This window comes from Micropterus dolomieu, linkage group LG07 (genome assembly GCF_021292245.1).
Source record: "Micropterus dolomieu isolate WLL.071019.BEF.003 ecotype Adirondacks linkage group LG07, ASM2129224v1, whole genome shotgun sequence".
NCBI classification, from domain to species: domain Eukaryota; kingdom Metazoa; phylum Chordata; class Actinopteri; order Centrarchiformes; family Centrarchidae; genus Micropterus; species Micropterus dolomieu.
The window spans coordinates 27,307,569-27,326,907 of record NC_060156.1 but is presented as its reverse complement, the minus strand read 5'-3'; the positions used below and the strand labels follow the sequence as shown (position 1 = coordinate 27,326,907).

The 19,339-nt window shown below is 41.5% G+C and overlaps 2 protein-coding genes across 2 annotated transcripts in view; both read left to right on the top strand.

Moving 5' to 3' along the window:
- Positions 1-850, top strand: part of LOC123973661 (SH3 domain-binding protein 4) — a 43,235-nt gene extending 42,385 nt beyond the window's left edge. Inside the window, exon 4 of the mRNA XM_046053858.1 lies at positions 552-850. Within this exon, the coding sequence (XP_045909814.1) occupies positions 552-701 (150 nt within the window). The 3' untranslated portion in view covers positions 702-850. The remainder of the gene's footprint in view (positions 1-551) is intronic.
- Positions 851-6,785: 5,935 nt separating this feature from the next.
- Positions 6,786-8,585, top strand: LOC123974317 (ADP-ribosylation factor-like protein 4C). The gene has a single exon (XM_046054934.1). It carries the CDS (start codon positions 7,343-7,345, stop codon positions 7,919-7,921), a length of 579 nt encoding a protein of 192 aa, XP_045910890.1. The 5' UTR covers positions 6,786-7,342; the 3' UTR covers positions 7,922-8,585.
- The last annotated feature ends 10,754 nt before the right edge of the window (positions 8,586-19,339 follow it).

Sequence of the window (19,339 nt, the reverse complement as noted above, 5' to 3'; positions counted from 1 at the left end):
AATCACATTAAGCCTGTGGCAAAGAACCTTGGTGTTTGGTTTGATAGTAATTTAAATTTCGAGCAGCACACCACAAAGCTTGTTCAATCATGTTTTTATCAACTTAGAAATATAGCAAAAATTCGATCTATGTTAACTTTTAAGGACACCGAGACCATTTTACATGCCTTCATCTCATCACGCCTGGATTATTGCAACAGCCTTTTCACCTGTTTAACCCAAAAATCTATTGATCAACTCCAGACTGTCCAGAACTCAGCTGCCAGGCTTTTTACCAGAACAAAGAAATATGACCACATTACTCCTATTTTAGCTTCATTACACTGGCTCCCAGTATGTTTTAGAATTGACTTTAAAATTCTATTGATCACAGCTCTTCATGGCCTCTCGCCTTGTTTGTGCTTGCAAACACAGAAACATACAGAAAAACAACACTCCACTTTCATCTGAAGCACTTGAGTTGAGATGTGAAGCATGAAAGTAGAATTCGGGTCTCTCTGTCATGCTGTTCTGCCACTCTCTCTCTCTCTCTCTTTATCTGGGGCTTCTAGAGTTCGGACACTTTCTTCAGGGAGGTGAACCAGTCCTGTCAGCTTCCATTATACCTCCTACGTGTGATATCGAGAGCGATGCTTTTATCTCCCCCAAGCAGGCTGAAGGAGCCATTAAGACGGAGCTCAGTGGTCTATCAGGTTGAGTAACACAAGACCTGCAGTATACCTCAATCAACAAGCTCCTGCAGGCGATTCCCATTCACACAACATGTAGGTCTGCAGCATGATTCTGCTTTCAGGCAGTAACTTCCTCCTACAAAGATTAAAAAGTGTTATGGTTTCTTCTTTGAGCCTTCAAAACTGCAATAATAAACTGCACAATAATACATAAAAGCAGAATTGTATTCTTTCCTGGACAGGTTTTCAGGTGCCAATGTTTAACACTAGCAATTTATACAACACAAATCTTTATTTCTATATTTCATATTAAAGCCACTATGTGAATGTTTTTTTATATAATTACGCCATCTTTAATACGACCACTGGGGGGCACCAAAGTCAAAAATATGAGTTTCTGGTCTGATGCTCCTGGAAAGGCAGCATCTTGGTTTAGTTAAGTTTAGGAAAGTTGATGGTTAATGCTGGCCACACACTAAAGGATGAGTGGGTCTGATTCGCCCTTCCAACAATCACAGGGTTCCTGAGCCAAGGCTGGTGGGAACCAATGATCGGCCCAAAAGAAACTGTAGTGCGAGGGGTTTACAGACATATTCTTCCTCCGATCAGAAACCCACAACAGCCAATGAGAGCAGGCTGATCGGTAAGCGCCACCAGCGCTCTGTATCTGCTCGTGCTATAAAATGTAAAAAAACTGCTGATTCTCTCTTCTCAGCCTCGAGTTCATCCACAGTTTCATTCTCATGTTTTGTTTTTCTTTGCAAAACACAGCACACACAAGGTCAACCAGCTGATGACGCGAGATCCCATGACCTCGGAACCGCCACTCTGTGACAGTTTAGTATAAACGCAGAGTGTGTGGACTTCAAGTCCTCAAGAGCACAGGAGTATCTACAGCTGTCAAACTTCCCCAAATGCGTAAGAGGGCTGATATTAAATAAACTGAACACATGCATTGTATTTTTGTCCTGACATGACAGGTGAGTTGAACCGGTGCATGCTGTGATAGCTTCCCATCCCCTGACTGTTCAGTGTGTGATTTTTGGCAGAGTTTTGAATGGAATCTGACTTCCCGATTGAAGCGTGAACCCAGACCTGGAAGCCACCGGCCCACGAGTCATTTAACAGGATTTCACAGCCGAACACCTCGCTTGCATCACTCATCTTTGCTGCGGTCCAATTTTCTGCAGCCTTTCTCTTCAAAATAGGAGAATAAAAAAAGCTTCCAAACTTCAGAAATGTGAACACTTGAGGGTCATTAGGAATGTGTGGATGTGAGATCAGCATTGCGATATCCAGCAGATCAGACTTTGAAGTCTTCATTAGCAAACAGCTCAGACCGACCGGATTGCTCTGACATCACGTTTCTTCATGGACATGGACCCGTGTTTCTCTTTGTCCTTGAGCATAAGACCAACTTTCATTTTATCTTCCTCTATTATTCATTCACACCTTATGAAACATTAAGTACGCTCCGTCCTGGCTACACTTTTATTTACAAAAAATAGATTTCAAAGTGGTAATCGTGGATATAAAGCAGCTGAACATCATTCGTTTGGAAACATTCACCCTCTCACGGCTGTTTGTACAGATGTGACCCACTTTGAGCTTCATATGTGAATGTTTAAAATCTTCAGATGACAATGAATCACTTCTTGCAGAAACAAAAGCATGAAATTTACATAACTCTTTATACAGATTATAACTCACTTATAACTCTTGATAAACATGCTCACACAGATGGAAACTACCCCCCATCAGGAGATTAGAAATCTCCCACTGAGAACATGAAGATGCTTCTGGAAAACATGCTTGGCAACGTGAATAAATCATGATTTTAAAAATTTGGTTCACACAGATGTGGGCTGCAGGCAGAATGGAGTTTTATATCTTAAGAAGTTCTTCAGCTTTCGGGCCAGCGTGACAACAGAAACAATCTCTTTGGTTGAACTAAACCTCCGTGAGAGCAGCCAATTGACTGACGACAAGAGTCCACTTCCACGTTTGTTTCTGTCTGAAGTAACACAAATAAGTTTGATCATGCAAGTTTTTTGTGAGTTCCCAAGTGGACTGAATCTTTAAATTTGCCTTATGAAGGTTTAGTACCGAAACGTTAGTATATATTTTTTGCAAGTTGGACGGTGTGTGGGACTTTTCTTTGCAACTTTTGACCTACTTGTTCCTCTTCGACGCACCTGTCTCTTGTTATAGAGGTGTGAAGTAATTAGCTGTTCTGAACTTCATCAGAACGACACATACATTTATACATTTAAGGAATGGAATTATCGGTAAAATAAGAGAACTACGAGTAACAACAGATACTAGTAAGAGCAGCAATAAGGCTTGTACTGGCCCAGTAGGAACGTAAGCTTGTATTGTGGAGTTTAGGTAGATCGTGCAGACCCAGTGGTCACTCTGTATGCAGCATTAGTGGCTTGAATTTGATTTTGGAGGCGATGGTTCATAATCACTGTCCTTTTCATGCTAAACATAACTTTAGCATGTTTACATACTGTAATGTTAATATTAGCATGAATCTACACTAAACATTACAATAATGGATACTTATTTTACTACTTTTCTTTTATCTGAAGCGACTTACAACTGCCATATATGTCAGAGGTCTCACGCCTCTGGAGAAACCAGAGGTTAAGTGTCTTACTCACTGCAGCATTGCCACCGTACATTACCAAAATTACATGTCAACATACTTAATAAAAGTGATTGTTATGTGTATTTTAAAATGCTAAATATTTGCATTGCATGCTAACATGTTAATTTAAGCATCATAGGCTCAGCTTCCCAGGCACAGCTCTACATCGTCAAACGTGGCATAACATTTAATCTCTAGTGTACTAAAGATTAACCCTTTTAATATGGGCAACAACATGGCATCATTCTTTTTTATGTTTTCTTAACATCTGGAGATTTTACAGATTTAAACAAAGAAATGTACTTATAATTTTTACAGCATGTTTTTGAATATTTTACTAATAATTTAGAGAGATTTTACTGATTTTTGGGGGGTATATTTTACTAATTTTGTAAGACATTTCACCTTACAAACAGTGGCTTAGAAACAGTTTAATATGAGCAGCAACATTTCCAACATTTCTGACTTTGTTTTGGTTTGAATTAGTATCATGGTCCAAGTACATGTTGGGCTGATGGTGGGGTGGAAGTACCAGATGTTCAACTCAGCTTCAAATATAAATGTATTTATTTACCTTCACAGTATTTTATTTTAAAGATTATTTAATGTAACATGTATGGCCGATACAGTTATATGAGTGTTTGTTTCTTTGGGCCTCCACCTCACATGTGTGGGCGGTGGGTTATCGGCTCCTCTGGGCTCTTGTGAAAATAACAGTATAAGGGAAGAAAGGTCCTGAGTGCTATTTCTGCTTTTGACTTGAGGGTAAATAGAGTTTATGTACGCTCACCCTCCAGAACACCACCGGGTAACGACATGCCTGGAAATGAATCAGGATTCAGGGGGAATGAATGCAGTCTCATATACAGTAAAACAAATGTGTGCGTGTGTGCACATTTATTTAGAGAGAAGAGGAGGTGGGTGGGCCGACGCTCCTGCAGGTATCCTCTCTGGAATAATGATGAAGGAGAAGCTGAAGAGGCTGAAAACGTGTGTGCACATGCACACTGTCTGTTTGTTGTAACAGGTACCAGCTACTTCCTGGAACTGACACTGAAACATGTCTCCACATTTATTTTGAATGTATCGCCTCCATCACAACACTCTCTATACATGCAGATTTAAAAAATCACTCTTTGTCTCATATTCATGCAACATTAGGTGTTGTGATGAAATAAAAACAGCTGACTGTGGGAGAAAAACAATTTGTTTTTCATTGTTGGACGTTTCCATCTAGTGGATGAAAGCAGTACAGCAGGTTAGTGCAGTACAACTGTCACGTTACTGAGAAAGTAGAAGTGATTTATTACTCAAGTTAATTCATTTATAAAGCACATTTAAAGACAACATGTTGAACAAAGTGCTATACAAAGTAAAAATTAATTAATTAATACAATTAAAAACAAAAAAGCAAATCAGTCAGATAAAACATACAGCAATAATAAAACACAAGACAATAAATAGAAACATGAAGCAAACAGGACAGATAAGCACGAGTGTCCCTAGACTGACTCGAAGGCCAGAGAATAAAAATACGTTTTAAGATGAGATTTGAAAGTCTCAGTAGTCAGGGATGATCTAATGAAAATGGGAAGTTTATTCCACAGTCTTGGAGCCACAAACGAAAAGGAGTTATTGTCAGAATCAAATCACTTTGCTGAAAACCATTAATAATACTACACTTGAATAAAGTACCATTATCTCAAAACTGTAGGCTACTTGAATATTTCCATTTTATGCAACTTTATACCTCAACTAAACATGATGCACTGTGATGCTCTTTAAAAGGCAAAATGCAGTAACTACATATTCAAAACTAAGTTAAGACCAGAATCTGACTTTTTGAAATAGTACCTGACTATAGAAATCATCATATTTTTATAATGGTGTGTGTGTGTGTGTGTGTGTGTGTGTGTGTGTGTGTGTGTGTGTGTGTGTGTGTGTGTGTGTGTGTGTGTGTGTGTGTGTGTGTGTGTGTATATATATATGCAGTGTAGCCTGACCAGAGTGGCTAGAAAGGTGGTAGGTAAGCAGACTCAAACATCGTATGCTCCCAGAGGTGATTGATTTATTTACACTGGTATGCAGTACACGGCTCTCAACACAACAAACAAAAGGACTTAAGAAAAAGGACCTTTTCCCCTTGAGAGCACAAATCCCACCGTTTATATAGGGTTTTCAATTCACACCCAAACTGCTTCAGCCCATCCCATTCTGATGCAGGTTGATCTACTCCATAAAATTACTATCTAGATGTCTCTTAACATTTGGAACTTAGTTACCAGTTCACTCCGCTCCCACTGACTAGAAAACAGGTCAGGGATATTTACACATTTATTTATAATAACCAAAAACAACCAAAAGAAACATTCCTATTTATTTCCTACTTATTATCTTCCATCTCTCTTCTGTCTCTTCTTCAGTTATAAACTCATACACATAATCACAACTGTTTTATTTATATATATATAATTTTATTCACTGATTTGTTTGTTTTGTCTATATTCCTATTATTGTCACTACGTCTTTTTGTGTTTAGTTTGAGCAGCTGTGTGTACCTGTCTCAGGAAGAAAAGCGCTCTATGGGAAGTCTTTCTACAAAATTTTGGATCCAGGCTGCAGGAGGGAAGGTGGATATACCAACTATGACATATTACGGCATAGTTACCACATACTTTTGGCCATTTGTTGTAAGCTTGTATTTCTATTTTCTGTGTTTTTACTTATATAACTCATGACATTACTACAGAGCATTGCCTCTACTGTACATTTTTGCATTGACTTGCACCATAGTGCAGAATATTACTCATAGATATTACTCATTCTGTTACTGTATATTCTAATTTTATTACTTTGGTTCTTAAATTGTACCTATTTGATTCTTATCTATCTCACGTGAGGTGGTTGCACTTTCCCTTTGGCATTAATAAAGTTATCTATCTGTGGTAATCAATCTATAGTCTGGGTTTAATTTTCAATAACCAGAAAAAGTTTAATTTCTTCATTGGTTGAATTAAAACGGTTTTATTTACAGATTGTTTCCAAAAAGCATCTGAACATATTTGGCTTTCCAATTTTAAATGTCAACTTCCGTTTTGTTTGTTTTGTGATTACGTACAGAGCCTGCACATCCTCTGTCCTTCATGTTCTTGCACATTGGTGCCAGAAGGTGTCGTTGTTGCCCGTGAATGATTCTAAAAATCACCATGAAAATAAACCTTTATTTCTGCGGAAACATCTCTTTATTTATTTTTTTCTTTATGTCACAAAACAAAAAAATACTAAAGTTGCTTAATTTCCTGAACAGGTGGTGTTACTGCAGAGGCGCAGTGTGTCTGCAGGATCTCCACAGCAGCTCGTGGGGACGCTCGCTGCCTCATTGGCACATGTCCCGGCGGGGTGGAGCGTAGCGGGGCCGCCTCTTGTTTTGCGGTCTTGTTTTGTCAGCCTCACAACAGTGCAGCTGCAGGGACCGCCAGGAGAGGAGCTGCGACACAGACCGGTGGATCTTCGGTATTATTTTTCCCGGTTCGACGGCAGGGGCAGGGCGCAGTCACACGCCCGAGAGGCGGGTCTGTTTGCGCGCAGCTTCCAGGGACTTTGATTGTGAAGGGGAGTGAATCAGAGGACACACAGAGCGGAGGGGTATTCAGGCGGGGAAAGACTTGTGATCATCGTTGTCCTTTCCAGCGCGGACACTGTCCACTGCGTCCTGACGGAGTGTTTTAACAGTGGAGCTTCCTCGTCGCCAAATGGATGTGAGTGCGTGAGGAGAATACTAATGAACGGCGCGCTGCGTCCTGCTGAGGCGCACCGCGTCCCCCGCTGCTACTGAGGGCCACAGCAGAGCTGATCAGTCATCCAGAGTGCACCGGGGCCTGCGCACCCCCTCCGCCTCGACTTTTACACCCTCAAACCAGGAATTACCGAGCGGGTCTGAGCACAGGAGAGGATTTATTTCCAGACTCAGGTGGTGGATAAAACCCTCCAGCAAGTGCAGGGGGGAAAAAACGCCAAAATGGGCAACAGCTTCTCCAACATCTCTGCCTTCCAGTCTCTTCACATTGTCATGCTGGGTTTGGACTCTGCTGGGAAGACCACAGTCCTTTACAGACTCAAATTCAATGAATTTGTCAACACTGTTCCCACGATCGGGTTCAACACTGAGAAGATCAAGCTCAGTAACGGTACCGCGAAGGGCATCAGCTGTCATTTCTGGGACGTGGGGGGCCAGGAGAAGCTGAGGCCCCTGTGGAAGTCCTACAGCCGATGCACAGATGGGATCATTTATGTTGTGGACTCTGTGGATGTTGACCGGCTGGAGGAGGCCAAGACTGAACTGCACAAAGTCACCAAGTTTGCCGAGAACCAGGGCACGCCGCTGCTGGTCATCGCCAACAAGCAGGACCTGCCCAAATCTCTTCCAGTGGCAGATATTGAGAAGCAGCTGGCTCTGCACGAGCTCACCCCATCCACCACCTACCACATCCAACCTGCATGTGCTATAATAGGTGAGGGGCTCCACGAGGGTATGGACAAACTGTATGAAATGATACTGAAGAGGAGGAAATCCCTGAAACAGAAGAAGAAGCGGTAACAGCTGCTGATTCTGTGGACAGTGTTTGAGTCTCATTTACTGTAAGGAGTCCGGGTTCTGCCAGTGTTGTCCCAAACAGGTTTACTTTGCAGTGATTAAAAAAACCAACAACAATGTTTGGATTAAAGCTGTTCGATGCTGTGAAGCTCCGCTTTTGCAGGATATAACGTACAAAATAACCAAAAAAGAAACTTGAAATGACTCTTCAGATCAGCCTGGAGGGAGAGAAACAGCTGGCCTGTTTATCTGCTGCTTCATCTGGACTTTGAACACAGTTTGACTCTGAACAAGAAGCTCCTGCTGTAGCTCACCAAGGACTTTTATGGACTCATATTTTTTATTTCCACCCACAGGATGTCTACTGTGGAAACACAAGTTTGATTTTGCACGAGGCTTGGGGTCACTTGTGCCCCCTGCTCTTTTTTCTTTTTGAGAACAGACATCGCCTCTTTGATTATGGATGTCATGCCGACTGTTTTTCTGGAGCATTGAAGTAGCCTTTCCTCTCAGTGTGGAGGACAGTGTGTCCACTACTTTGCACTTTTCATTTCCTAACGGACAGTAGAGAACTACACTGTATTAATAGAGGAGCAGAACCAGGTGGTTTATGTACTAAGAAGCCAAAAGTGAAGTATTTTTTGAATATTAAAAGATTTAAAATCCATGATTTGGGTGACTGTTCTTCATTTACATGTGGTTAAAGAAGTGTTGAGGATGAGGAGGTGACCCCAGCAGCAGGAAGTGGGATAGTACAAACAGCTTGGCACGATAAGGACCCGATTGATATCTTTATCCAGATACTTGTGGGTGTGGAGCAAACAGAGAGAGGTCAAAGGTCACAGAGAGCTGGCAGAAGGTTAAATCAGAGTAAATCCTTCTGATGTCTGAAGCTCAGGATGTTAAAAAAGGCTTCAGCACAGATTTCTGTTTTAATCTTCTGCATGTGAAGTGAACATTTAGAGCCGGAGCTCGTTGGTAAAATTTATGGCTCTGCATTGCGGTGCTGTGTAGTCCGCCGCAGCCAGATCCAGAGCCTGATCTGGACCAGAAATTCACGAGCATGTTAGAATTCAGTCTAACATGTGGTGAGTTCAGTCAGAAAGATGCTGAATAAAACTTCTGCTCTGATGTGAAGGGTACAAATTAGCACTTTTATTATTAACAATTATTTTCTGCATTAAGTGATTCATCGAAGTCAAAGGAAACCTGAAGCTGGAAGCAGATCCTTTTGTCTTTTATTTCTTTTAAAACAAAATAACAAATGATTAATCGGTTATGAAATTTATCGTTTGATCTTTTCAGTTTTATTTTATTCCCTCACATGAATCATTGTAGTGCACGACTTGTGCCTGTAATGTGTTTATTATCTGTTATCATGAGTGAATGTGTGTTGTTGTGTGTTTTAGCACTACATAAGTGAACCAGGCGAACTGAGTACATTTACTAAAGTACATTTAAGTACAGAATTTTTAAGTATTTTGGTTTTGCTTTAATTTATACTTCTACTTCACTACATTTATCTTACAGCTGTAGTTACATTTAAAATTTTACATAAAAAAATAGATTTATAAAATCCTCCCAAGGAGTTAATAAGTAAACCTTTTTGGAAAACCTCATGTTTCAGATGTCTTGAGTTGTTATCAGACACATTTCAGCTCTGAACTTCTCACATGGATTCATTTAAATAACTGTTTGAGGTAAAATCAGAAAACAGATTTGTGTATCAGGACTTTGTTAATTCTTCTTTCCTCTCCCGTTAATTATCTCATATCCCCTTAGATTTATCTGGTGACCCTTTGGTGGGGCCCGGACCTTAGGATGACTAAACTAGGCAAAAGTTATTAAAACTAGCTGACTGTATATAAAGTAGTTATAACTAACCTTTCCTTAAGTAATACCACAATGTAAAAATACTCCATTAGAAGTAAAAGTCCCACATTTATGATCCTAACGTTACCGTAGAGATTTGAGTACTTCTTCCACACAAACCGACACTCAATGAATCTTGTTGCCGAGGGTTTTACATTCCTGTCATGTGAGTGAATCAGTGTGAACCATCACCCCCGCAGAGCAAAGACTTCACCACCTGGTGAGACACACATTCAGCTGTAATGCTTTCAGCTTCAGAGTTCAGAAACAAATGGAAAGACCGGCTGAAAACTACGTCTCAACACACAAACCGCTGACTTCCTCATTACCCACCTTCCATTACTGCTGACTGTTTTCAGAATCACACAGCGGTTTCATTTCCTTTCATTTTGCTTTGAAATTCAACTTCGCAGAGACGTTAAACCACCACAGTGTGAACTTTGTCTAGATTCTTGTTATCTTTGTGGTCCAGAAGACTAGAGCTGAAACAGTGACTTAATCCATCAAGTGGTCGATCTCCAGAAAATAATAATAATCTCGATAATCAATTAAGTGACCTGATTACTGTCGGCTATCTATAGAATCTGTATTTCTAAAACCACTTCATGTTAAAGAGGATCAGGTTTCAGGTTCAGTATTTCTCACAGGATTTTGTGAGACTATGGAGGGTGGACATCAACCTTGAGGGTTTAAAATTTAAAATTTTGTACATTTTAAAGTTAAGTGAATTCATTTGGTTTTTACTTTTAATGGACACATGTAACAAGTTTAAAACTTCCTGTGAATATAATAAAATTAATCTTAGTTCCACACAGTATACCTTGCATTTTGAAAACCGGACGTTGTCACATATGTATCCTCCATCCTCATGCTACATTCACCAAGTTCGACACAGTTTGATAAATTATTTTGAATGTGGTGCTCGTATTGCGTACAATTAAGACTTAATAGCCTCTCTTCAGGTAAAACTCTCATACTGCAACATTTTGTAAAGTGAGAAAATGACTGAATAAAGTCGCTAACCCTGCAGGTCAGCTCGCTCTGTTCCTTTTAACTGCATTTACCGTAAAGGCTCCAATACCTGTGCACTCCAAATTTAGCAGCTAGCCTGATCTCATTCTCACAAACTAGAGCGGTTGTCTCGAGTCAGACAAATCAGACTGGGCGGGCTGCCATAGTCTCATTAATTAATGGGAAACACTGAGGTTAATCAGTAGCTTGTTTTCTCTTGTGCCAAATTCTTGGAAGTTGCTGCCAGCTTTCTGAACGATCTAGAAAAAATTTGATTGCACCTCACCTTTAGGCTGTTTGACGCCAACATGAACTTAAGTCACTTAGTGGTCATTAGTCTGACTTCACCTTAAATTTGTCTGATTCATCCTTGTCCAAGGTAATGTCTAAAAATCTGCATCATTGTCTAAAACAGATCCGGCTGCAGCTTAAAAGCTTGTTTTTCTGTTCTAATAGCAGATTTAGAGGATCGTGGTGCCGTGGACAAGGTCTGACATTCAGGTGTTTTCTTGTTTCCGGAGGAATGAAACACAGGAGCGGCTCAGCAGCAACAGTCATAACACCAGTATGATTAACTACAGTCGCAGTCAGAGACGTCTCTCCTCACTCTCAGGCCAGAACAGACGTTGATTTTTAATTGTTTTGACAGAAAGATGGGCAGGTTGGAATTTTGCATGAGAAATTCCTCGACGTGTTTCGTGACGTTGACCAATAGGAGGTTGACGTTGAATTCTTTGTGCTACAAGGTGGAACTGTAAACCGGAGCTTTAGTTGATTCGTCTTTGTTTTAGGCTTTACCGAACAAATCACACACACCGCTTCAGATGCTGACATAATGCAGGTAGTGAAAGACGGCAAGCGATTACATACAAAGTCAATGCAAAGATGACATTTCCTGTGGGTTGGTGCGTGAGAGTTGAATTTTTTCAACTCAAACTCACATTTATTTATCTTTACTTATGCTTCTCAGCAGCGAGCCACCGGTTGTTTCCAACTTCCACTGTTGTTAGCGTCAGTGGGCACCCAGAGCTCTGTGATACTACTTCATATTTATATAAAAAACAGAAAAAACTGGACATTGCTTGGAGAAAAGAAAGCGAGGAAGTTGAACTACCTGGTGAGTTCAGAAAATATGTCTGTAACTTGATTCCAGCTATTGTTGTACTTTACTTTACAAGTTAGCATAGCATAGCCCTGATTGAGCCGATCTCCATTCAGAAAACAAAAATCTTAGAAGTCGTTGTCATATGTTTAATAAATCTGCATCATTTTGATCCGTTAATTTAAATTAAATCCCAGCAAAATGTTAACTTTGGTTTCATACGGCTGTGTTTTCATCCGCACCATCGCATTGCATGTTTGGTCTGAATGCACAGTTAGAACAATAAAAATGTTCCTCTGGTGTGAAAATAGAGTCTCTGGAAAGAATAAGGATAACAGAAATAAGAACAGTGGAGAACGAGACACAGAGACAGTGAGTGGGAGGAGGCTGAGAGAGCGAACAAAAACTAGGACAACAAAAAGTCAGCTGCATTTCCATCTGAAAGACTTCCCTCCCTGGAAGAAGGAAGCCTTTTCTGTCTGTCTGCTGGGCTGGCTGGGCAGGGAGGCTGGGAGATCCCTCCCTGCTGCTCGACTCTACCAAACCTTCATCTGCCCACTCTTGACTTCCAGATAACCCCGACTCTCCTCTGCACACTCCAACATCAAAGCCACCACCTCAAAGCCGTAATTTATTCATAATCCAATTCAAAACTAATCTCCCATTCATCTTGTACGCTTCAGTCTCTGGAGGAGCAGTGGGAGCCAGACATCTCTGCATTAACAAACATCTCTTATGATACATTTTTTTCCCTGCTATTCACCAGAATAAATGCTAATTTTGGTTTTTACCCCAGATTCAACTTCAGCTTTATTGCATCACCATCATTATACAGACAGGGTCTACAGGAAACAGTTTTACATCATAATGGCTAATTTCAATGAAAGGAACTTTTTACAAACAGCCAAAGAACTTTTTTGTGGTCATTTAACCACAGAAACCTGGTTCCTGTTTCAATCTCTTGACACCAACAAGCCCCCTGTCCTGAGGAAGTTACCTTCCAAGGGCTCAGGAACTGACTTTAGGAACTTGCAAACACAGTGAGTGCAATGCAAAGATGCGAACCAGACATGACCATATTTGAATGAGAGGGTGGAGCTAGCTAGCTTAGTTAGCTAGGTGGATCTGTAATTCACATTTAACTGGGATGCTAATTTTGGCTGACGAAAAACAGGCTTAAAATAAAACGTACTTACTGGAAAAATGAACAGCCAAACAAGACATTTTTAGGACCAAAATGTTACAAATAACTTTCATGAAGTAAAAACACGCTGTTTAAGGGCCAAAGCTATGACACGAAAACACAGACAGCATCCAAAAACAAGTTCATGGCTGATTAAATGTACACAGAGCAGCAGATACGAGTTGCTCCTATACTGATTGACGTGTTAGCGACTTGTCAATCACAAGGTAGCCCCGCCCTAAAGCCTCCCCCGGTTTATGGTCTATTTTCCCCTAAATGGGACGATAATAACTCATTAGGAAAGTGTTTACTGAGGTAATAAATCAGCTAAGAAGTAGCCTCTTTTTCTCATAGACTTCTACACAATCACACTTCTTCTTGCAAACAGTGGAGCCGCCCCCTGCTAGCCGTTAGAAAGAATGTAGGTACAAGGTGCTTAGCAGCATTGGCTTCACTTTTCAGACCTGGAGGTTGCAGTTTGGTCACACCAGTATTTAAAATGTTTCAATGAAATCGTTATGATTTGCTCATGCGGGTGGATTAAATCTACACAGATTTTTCAAAATTGTTCATCTTTGCTGAGCTTTGACACGAAAAATTGCTCTGTTGTGCAATAGCAAACTGTCTCGACAGAGCTGACCTTTTAGGGAGATGGAGAGTCAACTGAGTGAGCTATTTGTTGAATTAATCTGTTAGCAACCAGGTTAACTAGCCTGAGAGTCTTGGGGCAGGTGTTGGGTATAAAATGTGTTTGCAAAGTGCAGGTCTTCAACAGCTGAGCGCAGGATGTCCACAGGTTTAGGCTACTAAAACACGTCACCTAATATTAAAAATGTAAACACTGTCTCGTTTCCGCCATCTTTCCCTATCGAACAAGTGCTTTCAGCCCAAAAATAATCAGCATAAAATGTGGTTTAGTTGCTATGAGCAGATACTGTAACGAAAATAAATGAAATAAGTTGCCTGTGAACGTTTTTCAGATGTGTTCAGTATGCTACTTTCTGGATATTTTCAAAATGTCATCTTGTTATGGTAACAAAAAATCCAGGTGGTCAGCTGTTATGTCACTTTTGATTTAACAATGACGTCTCAAACTAAACTGTCAATTTTTAACATTATTAGTCTAATTTGCCGGATCTTCACAGATCTCCGTATTAAGATATTAAGTATCGTCCCTCTTCTTCCTTCTGCTTCTGTTGATCCCCTGATTGTTTTCACCTGGCTGCCCAGCTGCACCTTGTTACTCATTAGTTCTTCTCAGTGTATTTCTTTGGGCTGTGCTTTGTTTGACTCTTACTTGTGGCATGTGTTGTCTGGGTGTTGCTGCATTCCTGTCTGTACCTGATGGCTTTAAGTCTTGGTCAACAGTGAGTTGTGAGATGAATCAGATCAGTGACAGTAAACCAGGTCAATATAACATTTTCAGATTTATTAAAGGGCCTTCATTGTACACAAATTATACATATGCAAATACAAACACGGATATAACAATGTTCTTTTTAAAAATCCACCCCCCCCACCAAAGACCAAGTGTTTGGACACTTTAAGCTGCAGTGTGAATATAAAACGTGACCATGCATGTGTTGTTTTTTTTTTTTCTTCTTCAGCAGATGATGGATGTCCGCTGGCAGCCGCACCGAGCTGCTTTTTGATTATGCAGAGTCTGACAGGCCTCTTTTGTCATCTGATAAAATGCATAATTCATCCACACTTTTTCCAAAGCAGGAAGCGAAAAGAATGGCTTGTCATTTCCTCTGTGTGTGTGCGTGTGTGGTATTGGGGGGAAGACGAGTCCTGGTGCCAAGATGAATGGTCTGGACTTTTAGTGTTGGTGGCTGGAGGAGCCTGCGTGTCCCTGAAGGCCTCGTCTCCATATAGAGGCATGTTTCTGCTCTCAGACTAAACTGCAGCAGCAGGACGACACATTCTTCAGTCTGCTGCTGAGCACATCGCAGAAGGAATAAACAACACACACAGAGCACAATGTGGGAGAAAACCTCTTAACTCACATGTCTACAATGGCACAGAACAGATAAAACGTATTTCATACTACAACCATTGATTTCAGCTCACTTGGATTCAAAAATCGAGTAGCACAGTAAAAGTCAATACAGGAGGAGCTCACATCTATATCTGACTTGTCAAAGTACCCGACACTATTAACCCTGTTACACTGAGCCACTGTATGCGTCTTAGACGGTCAATAAGTGTGATCAAAAGCCAAGTGTAAAGGCAACCGTGAAGCATTAGAGATGGATGTGATTTGGGATTTTTGGACTAGATGCTGAAAATGTGGAAATGTCTCTATCCCAAGTGTAATGCTGACACAAAGACTACATTCATGCTGCAGACCTTAATGCTCAATTCTGATTTATTGCCCAGATCTGGATTTGTATTTTATTTTATTTGACTTTTGAGATAATTTTTTAAATGCGGCCCAAGTCAGACTGGTGTAAACTGACCACTGCCTGAAAGTGATCTGCACGTGCACAAGAATAATGCGACGTCACACACAGCACGCTGTCCTATGCAAGTAAATATGAAGACCAGAGTTTCAACAAATCTGCCTCTGATTGGTTAGTACTTGTTGCCTCCATTAGTTAAGGTTAGGGCTAGACAATCAGAGGCAGGACTCAACCAGTTGTAGAAACTCTGGTACATTTATTCATTTAGCTGACGCTTTTATCCAAAGCGACTTACAATGTGTCACGCCTCTGGAGCAACTACGGGTGTTGTGTCTTGCTCAGGGACACATTAGTGGATGTGTCACAGTGGAAACTCTCACCAAAGGCATGTGTATTATCCACAGTGTTGGGGGTAACGCGTTACTGTAATCAGATTACTTTTGTCTATAATGCAGTAATGTAACATGTTACTGTTAACTTCAGTAATCACATTACAGTTACTAATAACAAAATCATCGCGTTACTTGCGAACTGGTTCTTGAACTATCCGCTTAACGGGAGGAGAGAAAAATAAATCAAACGTCCTTTACATTCGTTTTTGCGTCCTAACTTTTGACTTCAGTTCATGAGGATGCAGAAATGGCAGAGCTGCCAAAGACTTCTTTCGAGGGGTGGAGGCATTACTTCATATTGTTTCACGAAAGGACAGCGATACCCTCTAGTGCGCCTGTGGCGATGCTCTTTAGCCTGGGCAGTCTTGTGCTGACTCAGAGGAGGAACAGGTTGTCTGACGAACAATTTAAGAGACTCCTGCACAGGGTGCGAACTACGGGGGAGCCAGGGGGAGCTTAGCTCCCCTTAATAAGACCTCAGCTCCCCTAAAAGCATGATTTGTGATATTTTGGGGGACTGTAAAATATTGAGAGCATGCTTTATTGACATTAATCTCTATATTTCTCTGTCATCATGGATCAAAATCTCCGCCCCATTCCCTCTCCGGTACGGGTTGTGTTGCTAGTACGGCCGACGCGCTGTGAGCGGTTCGTGATCGTTCCCTCTGGCTGGATGAATATTACGCATGATCCTCACACTACTGCAAGCTGGGGGCTCTCTGCAGCGCCACGCAACTTTCTAAATTCTTCCCTCTCACGGAGAAAAGAAAGGTCAGGTCGCAAAATCAGTCACAGCTGTTGTGTCAAGCTTAATTGTAGCAAAATGGCTGCATGTGATGATGATAATAATAATAGCCTTATTACTATAATAAGGCCTACATGCCTGATACTTTCACAGTCAGCCCCCAGGCCTACATGCTTGCAGCTATTAATGATTCAGTAGTAAGTAATCACAGTCTTCATTATTTAAAAATAAATGTTTCCAATGAAATGTTTACTGTACTGTAGCCTTGTTCTTCTCTTGTCAAATGTTGGGCTGATGTTCACAACTTTGTCAGCTTTGTAGCATTAAAGAGCATAAAAGAGATCCTGGGTATGTTCTCATTATAATAAGGATTTGTGTTGATCTGAGCTTATGAGGTGTAACTTTATAAAGTTATATTCAAATTTGTCACTGGGACAGACATGGGAATGGGGAATAGAAACACCACAAACACACAGCACAGAGAGAGGGCAACACCTGCAAGAGAATGAGGATGGGGGATGGGGGCTTGGGGCGGAGAAAAACAACAAACAAACAGCTGAACAGCAGCAATAAACAGCTGACATAGGAAGAAAATTGAGAGAGAAATGAAAACAAGAAAAAAATCAGGAAACATAAGTAAACAACACAGCACACCGTGAGAACTGAAACAATTCATTTAAATAAGTAACTGAATGAAAAACATCAAGAATAATTCTACCAGGGAGAACCTGTGTGTGGGTGTGTGTGTCTGTATGTGTATGTGTACATAAGCCTGTTACAGAATGTAGTTCATAGTGAGAGTGGGATGCCACACCCGTGCAGCGACAGGCAAGAACCCCACTAACCAATAGGGTTGGGAGGGGAAAAAAAAGAAGTTGACTCGCGACGCGAACGCAGAAGACCCTGACCTGACCAACAAACGCCAAAGACACCAGCCATCCAAATCCCAATCAAGAACGCAATGCCGTCGGAAAGCAAAAGGTGGAACCCGCAGCGCGGCACCAGGGCCGACCGCGGCGCGCACACAACAGAGGCCAGTGCCACCCCACGCCCGGCACCCCACCGCCGCGGAACGAGCAACCAAACTGCCACAAACATCAGCGCGCAAGTGACGACCCCAACTCGCACACCGCGCGAGTACAGTGACAGCCAACGCTTGGCAGCGCCAACCCACCCACCCATCAAGGGCCGAGAACCTCAGGCACACGCCCAGAACAAACCCGGAGCACAGCTCCGCCCTGCACATCCGAACAACTAACTACCTCAGTCTTCAGAGGAGACCGACAGCCGGCGACAGAGAAACAGGGGTGCACGGATCTGAGGCCAATGAAGTAAACTAGGGATGCAAAGTAGTCCCCCCAAGCCAACCAGGAAATACCTCCCCCAGATTCCAATTCACAAACTAATGCCCAGCAGCCCCCCAGAGACCCTGCACAGAAAAAAACAATGCATCAAGATGCATCTACAATCCCGACACAGCCCTCCAAACCGCAACCGGGCCCAGAGACCCCCACCCCCAGTAGCCAGGGCACCTTGTGACCCCCCAACACGGATTATCCATCACCACCCTGGTAGGAAAAAGTAGGAGGCCACAGGTTAGCGTATACAGTTTAAATAGATTTGAAGGTGGAAGAAATTGAATTTGTGAGCAGATGAGGACGAGGAGAAAGAGCCACATGTTTAATTGTAGCGTTTTGTGGAGCATGTTGCCGGCTTCCGCTAACCTGTATCTGATTCGGACCACATGTGAAAGAGGAAAGATCAGACTCCATGTGACTGTTAAACAATATGTGCAAAAAACTCTGATTTGGTTTACTTTGGCCTGCAGTCTGAAGCCTTACTTCAAATACAGATTTTCTGTAGCAGTTGCAGTGCGTTATGACAGGAACTGTCATTTCTGACTCGACTATGTTCACTGGCAGCGCTTTTTCCACTCAAGGAAGTGTAAAGTTATTGTACCGCAAGCACATGTGGTCACATTTCAGCCATAAAAAAATTTGTCAATGGTGAAGGTTAAAGATTGGGGTTTTGTTTAAATGTTTTAAATGGTAACCACATCCTGTCTCGTTGCACAGTAATTCCCCAACCTTAACCAACTAATGCGAGTGCCTGAACATTAGCATAAAAAGTTTAATCACGCTCATGTTACTCCAGGTCCTGATATTGTATTGCATGTGCAGCTGTTGTAGGAAAACTAATTTCATCATTGAACATTCTGACTTCAGATACGTTTTTAACAATGGTTCCTTAACGAGTTGATGAAAAAACGAAATCCGGATTCATTTTAGAAACAGTGTGACTAACTTTTCACCACCATCGGCAATGACTTTAAATTTTAACCAGCTCTGAGAAGCTCCCATTTCCTGTGCATTGTGGGACAACAATGTCCACCAACATCAACATTTTTAAGCACACATGCTGTTTTTTCTGAATTGTGTCACTCAAACCTGCTTAGAATTAGGATACAGATTGTCTTGTCACAGCAGGAAAAGCATCGGTGGAACTAATATCATGTCACAATAAAGCCGGTCAGTGAGGCAGCATGCTTGAAGAACCACCAGGAATTAATGTCTCAGTTACACAATGAGATAACAGTCTGCTAGGCTCAGTCACTACACCTGAAATAACTTTGTGTTAGCTTCAGGCTACCTTTATCAATGTTATTGTTATATTCATGCTGTTGGAGATGGCAGAGGTTATCACTGGGTGAC